The sequence below is a fragment of the Solanum dulcamara genome, chromosome 5 (assembly GCF_947179165.1).
Source record: "Solanum dulcamara chromosome 5, daSolDulc1.2, whole genome shotgun sequence".
In the NCBI taxonomy this organism is placed as follows: Eukaryota; Viridiplantae; Streptophyta; class Magnoliopsida; order Solanales; family Solanaceae; genus Solanum; species Solanum dulcamara.
Window position 1 is genome coordinate 77,294,687 of NC_077241.1, and position 14,628 is coordinate 77,309,314.

The window sequence follows — 14,628 nt, forward strand, 5'->3', positions numbered from 1 at the left end:
TTGTCCTTTTGAAAAATTAAAAAAAAACAAAAAAAAACTAATTCGCATAAATAAAATCAGTGAGATCTGAAATTTTAAACTAAATAGGTAATATTTTAATATACTTGATGAACTTTACTAAGTTAGGATTAGTAAGTGTGAATATAAATTTGACTAAACATATATAATATACCAAAATATTTCTAACTTTTTTTTTATAACAATCAAATCACATTCTCCACTTGCATGAACTAAAATAAACCTAATAATTCATAAAAATCATTTCCAAATAGGGAGTAATATAATTTTAGGTGATACTTGTATCTCGGCACGTTCATGTAGTATATAATTTTATAAAATAATATCAATATTATTAAAATATTTTTTTGAATATATAAATGTAGATTAAAGAATAAAGTACGAGTTTCTCTTAATGAGGAATGTGGATCGTGGTTAGGTATTGTTTAAACCTATGAAATTGAACAATTGAATTTGAGGGATAACTTTCTTAATAAGATCATTGCCTTCAACAGGTGCAGAAATGAGAGGATATTGCAATGGTTGTCTACGCATATTACTAGACAAGGTATAAGTGATATCAGTGGAGAACTACATATTGGAAGTGAGATTGAGATTACGGCCTAGGTATAAGTGATATCGGTGGAGAACTAGATATTGGAAGCGAGATTGAGATTACAGCCTGACTGTCCTAAGTACCTGAGTCTATATGATTTAAAATGCAAGAGAACTCCAAAAAGAAAAAATCATTCTTGAATCTTGATATGTACGATTATGGTATAGAATTTCGTTAAAAATTCATATTCAAACGATATAAATACTTAAAAACACTTAAAATTATATGGTCCTAATGCATGTTTTAGATGTAATGGAAGAATGAACAACATAAAAATAAAAAATTATTTTATATTACATGAATCATTTCAATCGAATAAAGCTTTACAGAGTTTGTCAACAAATAGCTGAAGAATATGAACTGTTATCATCGGCTGAAGAACACCAACTCATCTCATCTGGATTCTGCAGCTGCGGGATTCAAATTTTAGAGTGGCTCCGAGCAGCATTGCGTCTTGCACAGCATCCCACGAAGTAGATCATCGACTGACACAAGTAAGAATCAGCAGAGGATGAGAATGAGAAGAAGTCATATGAACCAATTCAAGCCATCAGAGAAATCACAGAGGGGTAGCTAGATTTTTAGTTCTGAATTTGGACGAATCCAGTAACTTTTGCTTAGACCCTAAATTTGTATATGGAAATCCATTAAATATGTATTTGTGAATTCAGTAACTAAGAAGAGTTATGGATTCGATGGCAAGTTCAGAACCCATAAACTTCAAATCTTGGCTCATAAATGTTACCGTACTTCTCCAACAAGAAACAAGAGTCGTTATGCTCACTTTTTGAGATCTTAATTAGAAGAGTGAACTTACCAAAACGACAAAGAGAATCACGTTGAAGATAGCAACCACTCTCCATTCAGTTTTCATGTATTGTGCAACACCAGCCCTGAAAGATGACATAGTTGGAGAAAAAAGCCGTGAGCTGCATAACCTTAGATGAAGCGAAGAATGACAAGACCAGAAGATGACTCTTACTTGCAGGAATCACAGTTATAGCACTTGACATTCTTCGAGTTTTTGTAAAGCTTGCAGTCCTTGCTGGAACTTGTCGGATGAAAGCTCAAGTCATAGTATGAGGCGTTAACAGCAGGGTAACCACACCTACAAAAAAAGCAGAGTATTTCTGAGTCCTTGGAATGAATCAGACGATGCTAGGAAGGATTTCAATAGCAAACACATGAGATATAGAGGAGTTGGTGAAACATCAGATACAGAATATACATGTGACGTGTGCGACTTGCATTATGAGCATACTGATCATAAATCATTTTAACACTTGTCTACAGCACAACTTTCTATTTTGTAATTACTAATTCACAAAGTGAGCACTCACTTCAGTGTAAAATAACTGCCAGATGATATTAATGTGTTCTCATCTCGCAAGCATATTTGGAGTAGTACGAAACGAAAATATCTTGCAAAAGGAAGACAAGGAATAACAAACAATGAAACAAATAATAATAACAATAACTTACTCAGATGGAGGTCGGCAGCAGCCAGCTTCAATAGGTGTTAGTTTTGCTAATTTATATTGCTTGCGAGTCTGCAACAAAATAGCAGAAGCATTAATAATATGATTTCACAGATATAAATCATGAACAGGTTCAAGTCGGAACACGACCTTGTATCTTTTTGATAGGTTACTACAGTCATCAGTCTTGACAAGACAGCTTTTCAGATGCTTCCAGTTATGGGTGTTATTGAGCTGAAACAAATGAGCAAATGGTTAATCTATGCATGAAATTTTCGTCTTAAGGCATCTGAAACAACCCCTATTAATGATCAGACATGATGCCTTGCCCAGTAACCTGCAACTTATTACTCCCTTCGTCCCAATTTATGTGGCACCTTTTGACTTGACACAAATTTGTGGTCTAAAACATTCCTTGATCATCCGTATGGCTATAAATCATTTTATTAAAGTTAAAAGAGAAATTTTTAATTTAAATTGTTTCCAATTATAGAAATGTGACATTCTTTTTGGGACAGGCTAAAAAGAAAAGTGTGTCATGTAAATTGTGACAGAGGGAGTATTTGCATATAAACAGGTACTTACTTGTTTTAGAAACCACGAACTGTAGTCTTGAAGTTGATACTCTTTGTACCTGCCCACACAAACACTATAAGTGATCTCACACTTCCAAGAATAGCACAGGAGTTAGTAAGAGGATAAAGGAGAACTGGAAAAACTTGTGACGGTCTCTACGAAATATACAAGCAAAATCCATGTATGTGAGACACATTGAGAACCAAAGTGAGAAAGGGGGATATTGAGGGAGTGAAGAGTGGAGAATTGAAATCTTTTAATTCGAGAGATTGATATCACAGACAGATGTGACAGGTGATTGTACCTTAGTCCATTCACACTGTGACCTGAGCCGTTATTCGTCACAATGAACCTGTGACAAAGCAAATCGAAATAAGGGTCACAGTAATATGTAGTTATCAGCCATTTCTGACATCAGCATGCACGTGGACACAGTAATTGCCATCTTATGCCTGTTAACCCTGACGTAGTTGTCATTTAATGAAGAATTAAATATGACAAACCAGTTTAGAGTTCCATGTTCAAGACAGATTGCAGTTTGCAGATAGAATTAGTAATGAAGATTAATGAAAACCAAGCCGAACTCTTGCATGCTTAGATTATCACTTGCTAGTGTAGATTTTGTCGCTGCATGGGAAAAGGAGAAGAAGATTTGGTTGTGCATTCCCTTTGCATTATGTGGGTAATATGGCTGGAAAGAAATTGTAGGTGCTTTGTTGTACGTCTTTTCTAAGTCAATGAACACCATATGTAAGTCCCTCTTACTCTCACTATACTGCTCCACTAGTCTTCTCACAAGATGAATGGCTTAATCAACATACCTGACCAATAGAAGAAATTTGTCCCATTATTCAGATTAAAGAGGGGAGCAGCACCATTATTTGGGTTGGTATCTAACCAAATCTGCTATTAAAGTGGAGAAGGGTAGAGGGGCGGATTTTCCACGAGTTTTGGAGCTAGAAACAACTGATCGCTTGGTTATCAGAAAAAAATTCCAAGCAGTGCGATGCACGTTACACCTAATGTTGCTACTTTAACTGCTAAAGCATCTACCAATTGCTGGTTAACAAGGCCAAAGTAGAAAATACTTGAGAAAGAATTCCCATTAATGGAACCATCATCATTTGTGCATTTAACTCCAAAAAGAAAAAGGAATTAGGCTTCAACCTGGCGGCGGTACTGGGGCGCTTTCCAAATTTAGCAAATCTATACAACATATCACTCTTTTTTAAAGCTCATTATAGTACATTAAAAGTTGTACCCAAAATCTAAGCACGCTGCACACAGGGACAACGGATCAGGAACAAGACACACACAATGCTGGAACCCATAGAACAACTAGTTAATGATATTCATGATATTGCATTTCCCCAATCAAAGTGACTTTCAGCCAAGGCGGTGAAAGCTTGATTCACGGGCCTCCAAGAAACAGAGTAGGTTCCAGTCAGGGGGCCAACCCACAGGCAATGTCTTACAGTGCTGTAGACAATTAGCTATTGATAGACTCCTAAAGAACCCTCAATAATACACCATCATGGCTCTTAGATAAAATTACCTGATAGAGAGATACGTAGCCAAACTAGCTAAGTTTCAGGAAAGATAAACATAAAAAATTAGAAATACATCCCAAATTTTATAATTATAGAACTACATTAGAAGAAAAGGCTCTTTCTACATATTTTGAGATCGTTGACACCAGTGAGACTGTCACAAACTAATCTTGTCAAGCCACTAAAGCTAAAAATTTAATACAGAACTGGTTCAAATTTGTTTGAGTTTTTGGTAGCGATATTCAAAGTTTCAAGTATAGTTACAAGCTTGTAACTTTCAAAGAATAAAACAAACAAAACAAGCGGTATGTTAAAACAAACTATATTTACTTTCATACTTGATGAAGACCATGAACACAGCAATGACTAAATATCTTGGGGGACCACAACTACAGTCACAAATTTGGTAATGCATTTTAACTTGTGCCTCCATAAAAAAGTACACATGTAGTTATCGTGTGCATTGATAATTAACCTGTAAACTTGTCGATAAACATTTGTTGTAACACATCTTCATGATAATTTACTTGATCTTGAGTATTGCAATACAGAAGCGAGGAAAAGGGGGAAAACAATGGCTGGTCTATCAGCAATAACGGATAGATGATGCACCAAATTCTTAACAAATTCCAAGAAGCATTACTTACGCCAAAACAGTGAAGACCAATATTGCCACCAAAATTAAGCACAACATGATTAGATACTAAAATATAATGTTAAGGAGAAGCAACCAAAAGAATTATGCCAATCAAGAACAATTAGAACCAAAATTGCACTGCATGTGACATTTGATACGGTGAGGATACAATCCACAACAAGATGGAGTTGTTCTTCCATGCTCCAAGAAACCCAACAATTGATCTGAAAATCATGGAAAGAAGAACGATTATCACAAATATACATAAAAAAACCTTGAGTGATTAAAGGGTTAAGGGAAAACCAAATGAACAAGTGTGTTTTCTGTGAAGGAAAACAATTTCCAGAAACCTACATGACAAATATAACTCCTCCAACACCTAGAACAGGCAGAGTGAGAGACTTTCTACAAACATCATGATGAGCGCTCATCCAAATCCCAAAACCTACGACGCCCACAGCTAACAGCTGCATTTTCAAGTTCCAAATGGGGTACAAAAACAGTTAAACACCACCAAAATAAAACAAAAGAACAATAAACTTTCCTGCTCTAGATTAAGAACTAGAACAACCTCAATTTAAAAAACAAAAAGATAGAGGGTGTGTTTGGTAATGTTTTCCAATTTTCCCATGTTCAATTGGTCAAATATTTTGAAAAACACTTTCTCTAGGAAAACAAGCTCCTTAAAATGAGGAAAATGACTTCTCTAATAAAAGTAGGGCAAACAAGTTCATCTAGCGACATTCCATATTGATTGTGTTCTCCCTACCCTCCAACACACCTCATCAAAACCCACTTATTTTCTTACAGAACATTTTTCAAGAAAATATTTCCATGAAAAACATTTTCCTTGGTATCAAACATATCTAGAAAGAAAAATGTTCTACCTCAAAATTGAAAAACTAGTATAAAGAAGGTAAAAATTGGTTCTTTTCATCAAAAACAGCAAATAAATCAAGCTCAACTGAACAACAAAAATCTGATACAATCACATTGAACCAAAAGCAATAGCATTTTAAAATAAATTGAAACACTAAACTAACAAGCAACTAAGTAAAGTTGCCAACCACATCAAGAAAAACAAACCCCAAACCAGTTTAGAGGTTCATCCTATCTTGTCAATGGAACAAAAAACAAACAAAAAAAAAACCCAAGTTACACATAAGGTACCAGAGCAGGAAAAATCAGCTGGAGCTGAAAAGCAAGTGAAAATATGAAAAAGGGGTTCATACCATTGTAAGAAAATTGATCCATCTTATCACAAAAATACTAGTTGATGTACTCATCCTACCCTTTTCTTGATTCTTTGAGCTTATTGCTCTTTCTTGAACCCAAAAGATCAATACAGTCTATGTAAAAAAAGAAAGAGGAAAACAGCTAGAGCTGAAGAAACTGGGTGTCAGAAATTCTAAAGACAAAAAAGATGGAAACTTTATGCAGAGAAGTGGCACTTGCAGTGCAAGAAAGCAAGGAAACAAGAAAAGGGGAAGGGAATTTTTTGAAAAAAGAGGGGGCAATTTTTGTGGGGTTTAAGGGGAAGAAGATGAGGGTAAAATGGGAAAGATAAAAACAATTTCACATGATTTCTATTTTGGGTCTTGCTACAAAATACTACACGACACGACACACTGGATAACTGAATTAAAGAAGACGAGCTGAAGAAGAAAGAAGTAGCTCACAAGTTTGGATTTTTGCAAACAGAGAATTTTAAAATATAATAGTCTACTATATATATTTGCTTAGCTGTGAGTTTCAATTTATTGGTTGTGTATTTAAAAAACAACAAAATTAAGTGACGTTTGATCATGTTTTATTGTAAATTTTGAAAAAAAATACTAATTTTTATTTAAGTGAAAAAGTATATTAAAAAATTGGAATGGTATTTGATCATTAATGCAAATTGGAGTTGTTTTTAATTTTTTGTGAGTAATTTAGAGTGAAAAAAAATAAAAATACTTTTTTGTTAGTTTTCAAATTCTTAAAAATTCTGAAATTCAATTACGGAGAAAAGTAAAATAATTTTCATGGTCCAACGTCATCTTTAAGTTTGACGATTGTGCTGGACAGCAAAAATGTACTCTTGCGGTGCCGAATCTTCATATTTTTCTTTATTATTTATTATACATGTTTGGCTAAAGCGGCACATGACATAAGAAATTTGAAGATCGAGATTTAAGACAAAAGAATAGCAGGTAATTGTGTGTTGTAGTGCTTTATTAAGGGAGAGGCAGGGAGCTAGTTTCCTTTTCTTATTTTCTTCTTATTTAGTAGTCTTATCTGTATTTTTCAATTTTATTATCATTTTCAGACTCCATATATAAAATTACATGAAGAATGTTGTTATTATATTATTTATATTTGGAATCTTTGTTGTCTTAAATGTACCATCATTATATTCATGAGTGAATTCATTACGGACATGATATGTCCGAAGGAGCTACCATACAACATCATTCACAATTGTGAAATAAAAGTAAGTTAAACTTAGAATATTATGGTCCCTATATTCGTACCAAACATGTTTTATTTAATAATGAGTCTATGACCTAAGAAAAAATAGTACTATTTTCATATGGAGTGGTTGGTACGAAATTGAAGGAATAAAAACAAGAAAAAGATATGAATTGATTCATACTTTTTCTTTCAAAAGAAACAATTTGATTAGGTAATTGTTTCTAAATGAATTATTTGTAATAAAGTTATGTAAGACTAGTTAGTCAAGTTGTTATCTTGAGTGCATGTGATCTCGTACAAAGAAATTCATAATTAGCTAAATTATATTATATAAATTGAGATGTAGAAAATAATTTTTATTTGAACTTGGTGTATTCACTAACAATATTCATAATTACTTTCAATGTTATGAACTTAATACTTACAATTAAATTCACAATATTGTAAAGAAAAATATTGGATTTGGCAATTCCCAACAAAACTGAGACAAATCATCAATTATTTGAACACTTTTTGTGGGGTTGAAGGGAGGCCTAATTAGGAAAAAGGCAAACGAATCCAACATTCACTTTTTAGATATATATAAATAATGAAGTAGTCTTCAATTCTATATTACGTGATATTATTTTTTAAAATTTGTTCCTAGAAAAAACTGTACACACTATTAGAAATTTATTATTTTCCCATTGAAATTTCTGAGTGAAAAATGTACACGTGACTATTTTTAAAGAGATTTTGATTGAATCGGTGAGAAAAGAAAAAATAATAATATTTTCATACGGAAATATTAGAAAGCTACTCACTATTCAGTGCGATTCTATATCTCACTATGCATTTTCTCAATGATCGGTGGAAAATGAATAGAATAATCATATTCTATAACACAAATTTCTCATTAATTCGTGATGGAAAAAATCTTTATATCTAAGAATGACATTTCTATATATTAGCTAGAAGCTAAGCAAGTCAATTTTAAACCTTTGATTTACACTTATCGCCTGCTTCTTATTATGGCGGCTACGTTTTCGTGGCAAAAATGAACGATACGATCAGCGACACAAATATCATGCATGTTTAAGGCTACACTAGTTGTATAGACATGTTGTATAAGTAAAAGTTAAGATGAAAATTAACATAGAATGGAAAAAAAAAATACAATTGTTGTCGATAAATGGATCGATGCAATTAAATATTTTTTATGACTTGTCATCTTGTGTGTCCTCAGCAGTACTAGTAGTACTAGTGTGCCTTCTTGTTCAATATTGATTAAACTTTCATTTTTCTTCATTGAAGCAGTTTTGCTGAGATGATTATATGAACCTTTTTCTTTGAACAATTGAGAGAAATGAGGTTTGCAATAGAGACGTCCATCAAATGCAGCGTAGGATGATGTTGTAAGTTTACAACCTCCATGGACGCACCTAAAGCATATCTTGTGGTACATTTCACCATCCACCGTAACCTGAAAGAAATATTTACGCAGAGGTGGATTCAAGTTTTTAAGCAAGTAATGTAGAGTCGCATTAATTGCCGAAGGGTTGATTACATTTTTAGTCCTTCAGTTATTGATAAATTATAGCTTTAGAGTCTGTTTGGATTGACTTATAAGTTGTTTTTAGCTTTTTTGAAAGTCATTTTGTGCTTAAAATAAGCCTCAATAAATAATTGAGTTTGTTTAAATAGACTTATTTTAAGCAGCTTATAAGTTGAAAACAGCTTATAAGTCAAAATAATAAGTTGGACTGCACCTATTTTTATTTTTTTTTAACTTATAAGTTACTTAAAATAAGTCCATCTAAACAGACTCTTACTCCTTCAATTATTTGAAAATCAGAATTAACTAATGAAATTTGGAGGTGTGTTGTTAATTTTTAGCATGAATAAAATGTACTGGAAATTAGTTTTTTTTTTCCTTTTCAAATTAGCAAAACTTCCCATACATATTAAGACTAGAGAGAAACTAAAAATTTGTTGACATGAATTAATTTAAATTTATGCAAGGAATTTGTTGATATTAATTAGTTCTTATTAATTAGAAGAAATAAAGTAAAAATACTAACCTTCTCCAATGGGTACACAGTTTTTTTACAAGCGGCACATTTATCTTGTGTACCAGAAAATAAAGCCGAAACTTTGCTAGAGCTTCTGTTCTGTAATAACAAAATAAAGTATACAAAAAATCAATTTGGCTCTTACAATATTAGCTAATACTATAGCTCTGGTCCTACTCGTAAAAATAATTTTAGAGCGTGTAAATAAATGATACATACCAGTTCATTTTGCCTCCCCACTGCTCAAGAAATAAGGAAACAAACAAATAATTATATTAGGCAATGAAATGATTAATGAAAATTAATTGTAGGATTTAATTTTTTGAAATGTATTAATTAATTAAAACAAATTACATGATTCAGAATGCTTCAAGGGAGGCTAGCAATATAATACTCCATCAAGAGTTGAATATGTGCTCAACTGTAATTCAAAAAAGATTAATCCAAATACATTATAAGAAGATCAATTAATATTGATGAAATAAAATTGCTAAGAACTACAGCTGACAAACTATTTAATTCAAACATAAACGGTACATGTTGTATTTAATTACAAAATAATACTAAAATAAAAAGGTAAGCCTGATTGATTCAACTATTTTCCTTGCCCCCGACCTCTCACTTGGTTTCGTTCTTCTTCTGTACCATCGCTTGAATGAAGACACCCGATCGGCCAGCCTTTCCCAAATGCCCCCCACTGGCCCTTCTTCTTTACGGGTCTGGATTTTTCGCGTCATTTCAGTCGTCGCAGCTAGAAAACGGAATTAGAAAAAAAAAGTCAAAAGAAATAAAAGAGATTAAATAAAGGGAAATTTATCTTTAACTTATATGCACAAGCATTGCTTATAGGTTTGAGTTGTGATATCAGGCTTGCATCAGGGTAGGCGACCTACATTAGTAGTAGTTGCGGAAAGGAGTTTATCCGAACTTCCTTTCCCAAAAAAAATCATATTGTGTGGGTCAAAATATTTCCTTTACCTGCATATTGTAGATGATGAACTACGTTAATGAAAATTATATATCTACCACTCTACATTACACCTCATGAAGTACAACCCTTCCTTAGACTCTGCGTAAATGTGCATCGGGATACCCTTATTCCCTTTCTATTGTTTGTACTCTTTACCACAATAGTAACAACTAAAATTGAACCAACTTAACAAGTGTATGTTTATCACACATGATTGTTCTATCAAGAATATAAACAAGAGTTTGTTCTATAGTCTATACACAAAAGGAACATTAAGCAATTAAACCCAACCAACACAAATAAACAAAATATGAACAGAATTTAGTAGCCAAAGCATGCCAAGAACTTTTTGGGCAAATTGCCGGTAGCACGAAATTTAGCAGCAGTTTCCTCAACCTTGAGAACATCTTCGCCTTGTTTCGCCTTAATCATAGCCCTCTTTTCTTCTGCTTCTCTGTGAATTTCAGCCATCTTGTTCTTCATCTTCTCCGCGTATTCTGCCTTTTTCTTCTCTAATTCTTCCTGCTCGGATCAAAGGTATGTACGTGAAGACGTATACATATATATTGAGTGTGTGTTAAGGGTTGATTGATGATGTAGTCGAAACTTGAATGATGGATTTAGAGTGAAAAGAACTCTCAGTCTATTTTATGGAATTGACTAGCAAGATGTACGAAAAAGGAAAAAGGAGGTCCTAAGGGGTGGTTAGAGCCTTAAGAGGCAGGGGAAGCAGCATGATTGTCACTAAGATATTCATAGTATAACGAAGTAAGCATATGAAGAAACCAACGAGATTCAACATGTACTATATATACATAAAATATTTTTGACATAACAGTGCAATTTTCCAACACGGGGTTCCTATACCCCCCTTGTGCTCCCTAGCTCCGCCCATGTATAGGTTCACTGGACTATGCTTATACATTCACTTTCATGTTTCTAAATATGAACACCAGTCTAGGAAATCATAAAAATGAGATCTTGAAACACATACAAATCCAAATAGTAACAGATTAGGACATAAGCCTAGAAATATAGTTCTGGTTAAGGAGCTGTAAATCATGAGGCTAAAACAGATCAATCAAGAAACATGTCATCCATATGACCATATGAATATTCTGTTCAAATGTGTGAAATTGGCCAAGTCGATGAAGTATAGTTCATGAATATGTAAAGCACGACAAATAGGGAGATAAAAAGAGTATTTAGAGTGAATGACAGAAAGCTCTTTGGCCTTATTAAATCTTGGAACGTCTCTCTCTACGTTTACATTTTGAGGTACGGAGGATAGCAGAGGGCTCAGGAGTTGATATCTTAAATGTTTACTCAACTAATAGTTATTATCTCAGAAAGTCACGTTCCTTGTTGAATGATATCCTTATGCAAAACTTTAAGTGAGCTACATAGTAATGTACTAATATTGTTCATGATAGCTTTGACACATTCTAGGTTGAAAAACATCATCAGTTATACTGTTAGGACCCTGCGTCCAGATTTTCACAACAGAGAGATATGATAGCTCCTGTCTGATTACTTGTGATCTAACATATAGACGCGAAGCCTATCATCAATCTGATATTACAAGAAATTGACATCATCAGATGCTGGATCAAGAAAGAATGCCAATGTATTAGTTTTCAAATAAGGCACGACTGCAGGGGTGGATCTAGAAGGGCAGAAAGGGGTTTATCCGAACACCTTTTGCTTGAAAGTTACACTACAGAAGTGAATATACAAGGTCGATTTTTTATAATGTATATATAAGAGATGTTGAACCCCCTTGATCAAAATCCTACGAGGCGTTGGATTACAGGTAAAAGTGACAGCAGCCAAATTATAGTACCGTGTACTTCTTAGTAGTAAGTAACAATGTTTTCACCTGAATTTGTCTCAGTTCAGCTTCTATAGTTGCCTTTTTTGTGTTCTCCCAAGATCCAACTGCTGACAACTTTTTAAGTGCCCTGATATTTGTTCATCACATGTTGAATATATAATCAACAAAACACAGGAAACAATCTTATCCGCAGAATTAATATCAACATATAAATAGCTTCGTGGAATTGAAAATAAGCATATGTAAGAGTTCAATGTTGCTCGTTTCAAAAATACTGCCGAGCTGTGTCGAATTCTCCAAAAACTACATATTTTTTAAGGGGTCCGACAATGAACTTCTTACTGGGGCAGTACTATAATAGGCATTTGCGAGTGTTTGGATGCACGTCGGAGGATCCGACCAACAATGAGGTCTCATTCATTTCACTTTATGTTCACCTAATACATTGCTATTGATTGCTAAAATGAAAACTATAAAATAAAACAAGAAGGAATAGAAATTAAAATCATACTTGTTTTCAGCCTTTGTTTTTTCATTATCTTCCCATGCCTTGATCAAAGCCAATCTTTTCTGTAATTCAACCTTTGCAAGGGCAGTATCTATAAAACAAAAATACCCTTAAAAACTCAACATATATATCTTCAGGAATAAAATAGGGAAAATATGCACTTTGGGACCCGCTAATCAAGATTTGCTCAGAGTAAGGCCCATTAAAAAGGGAAAATGCTCGATGACATGATTATTTTCAATTTTAGTGTTCGTATTCGTTAAGAATAGAAGAATTCTATACATCTTGTTGCGGAGTTATATTTCCTTACTTATTTTGCAATCTAAGAAAATGTTGGGCCCCCTATACACATTTTTCCCCTTCTATTTGATAGTACCTTCCAAAAGTTCAACTTCACCAACCTTACTCTTTTTTTAAAAAAAACTTCTGAATATTCCTCAAAATTGAAAATGATCCTCAAAATAACTTATCCTAAGGGAAACAAAATACATAATAATAATAATAATAATAATATAAATAAATCATCTGTCATATTTACCTCTGTCCTTGGAACCACCAATGCTTTTCTGAATTCCAGAATCTGTTTCCTCTGTTAAAAAAAAAGCCAATATTTTAACCAATCAAAAATCCTCAAATTAAAATAGCAAAAATAACACTCAAACTACAATTTACTGTGACAATCCAAGAAACAAAAAAAAAGAGAAATCTTTTTTGTTTCTGACGGACTCTCGACTCAAATTAAGATGTAAAAAGAAAGTAATAGCAATAACCAGAAACAACAAGAAGAAGAAGATAGCACAAATAATCAAGGCTAAAGAAACAACAAACAATAATTAAAATCTAAAAATACAAAAAGAAGAAGAATTGGAACAAGTACATACTCTTTTGAACAGGGGAAGAGATTTTCTCTTTATCATGTATAGTTGGAACAAGGGAAAGTGCATTTTCTTCAACTTTCTCTTTTGGTTCTTCATTTTTGTGCTCATAATTTTGTGGAGAAACAGGAGGGCTTGATTCTTCTTCTCCCATGATTATAATCTATATGATAAATATTATTTTTTCCCTTTCCTACCTATTAACTAGGTGAATCTTCAAGAAATTCAAAGAGAAATGAAGGACATAAAAATTGAGTAGGTAAAAGTAGAAATAAAGGGAAGTTGGAAGCTGCCAAAAAAAGTCATATTGATGTTAATGGCTGGCACAATGAATTAAACAGATTGATTTATAAGTTAGTTATAAGCTGTTTTCAGCTTGTTTAAGTGTTTGACTGGTCAATTTAAAATTATTTTTTGCTTAAAATAAGCTTTAATAAATAATTGAGTTTGTTTGTTTGGATTTATTTTAAGCAATTTATTAATTGAAAACAGCTTATAAATCAAAAAAATAAGTTGGGCTGCACCTACTTATTTTTTTAACTTATACATAATTTTTCAACTTATAAGTTACTTAAAATAAATTCATCCAAACACACACTTTATTTTTTTTAAAAACAAATGTTTATTTTTTAAAAGCTTCTTTTTTATTATCATATATAGTATAACATGTCATTTTAGGATGTTAATTTTGAATATTATAGAAAGTTACTTGTATCTATTTTTTAGGTAACGTAGACTTAGAGCCCGTTTGGATGGGCTTTAAATTGGTCAAAATCAATTTAAAGTTTTTTTTTAACTTTTGCTAACTTTAAGCCATAAAGTTCTTAAAGTCAGTCAAAAATGAAAAGTTAAGATTCCTAACTTTTTTTTAAGTGCTTAAAGTCATTTTCTTTAACCATGGAAATTACTTTTATATCCCTTATATTTTAACTAAATTCCCAAACTACTCTTTTTATTCTTTTAACCCTAATATTCACATAATTTTCCTAATTTAAGCACTTTTATCCAAACACTCAACTGTTTATTTATAAAAATAACTTTCAGCACTTCAAAGTTCTAAAAACACTTCATACATAAAAGTT

The 14,628-nt window shown here is 32.7% G+C and overlaps 3 protein-coding genes across 3 annotated transcripts; all 3 read right to left on the reverse strand.

Annotated features, from left to right (window-relative positions):
• Positions 1-876: 876 nt before the first annotated feature.
• On the reverse strand, positions 877-6,542 carry LOC129890018 (tetraspanin-10). The gene is made up of 11 exons (XM_055965506.1): positions 6,087-6,542; positions 5,209-5,321; positions 5,024-5,078; positions 4,865-4,920; positions 2,972-3,019; positions 2,677-2,725; positions 2,242-2,325; positions 2,096-2,163; positions 1,596-1,721; positions 1,431-1,506; positions 877-1,098 (listed from the first exon to the last, which is right to left on the reverse strand). The coding sequence occupies exons 1-11, from the start codon at positions 6,138-6,140 to the stop codon at positions 1,033-1,035; spliced, it is 795 nt and encodes a 264-aa protein (XP_055821481.1). The 5' UTR covers positions 6,141-6,542; the 3' UTR covers positions 877-1,032.
• On the reverse strand, positions 6,232-10,343 carry LOC129890792 (LIM domain-containing protein WLIM2a-like). Its single transcript, XM_055966270.1, has 6 exons — positions 10,338-10,343; positions 9,714-9,738; positions 9,579-9,598; positions 9,369-9,458; positions 8,549-8,770; positions 6,232-6,246 (listed from the first exon to the last, which is right to left on the reverse strand). The coding sequence occupies exons 1-6, from the start codon at positions 10,341-10,343 to the stop codon at positions 6,232-6,234; spliced, it is 378 nt and encodes a 125-aa protein (XP_055822245.1).
• A 92-nt stretch (positions 10,344-10,435) lies between these two features.
• LOC129888576 (remorin-like) lies at positions 10,436-13,852 on the reverse strand. The gene is made up of 5 exons (XM_055963531.1): positions 13,553-13,852; positions 13,210-13,260; positions 12,675-12,762; positions 12,209-12,290; positions 10,436-10,851 (listed from the first exon to the last, which is right to left on the reverse strand). Exons 1-5 carry the CDS (start codon positions 13,698-13,700, stop codon positions 10,651-10,653), a joined length of 570 nt encoding a protein of 189 aa, XP_055819506.1. The 5' UTR covers positions 13,701-13,852; the 3' UTR covers positions 10,436-10,650.
• Positions 13,853-14,628: the final 776 nt, after the last annotated feature.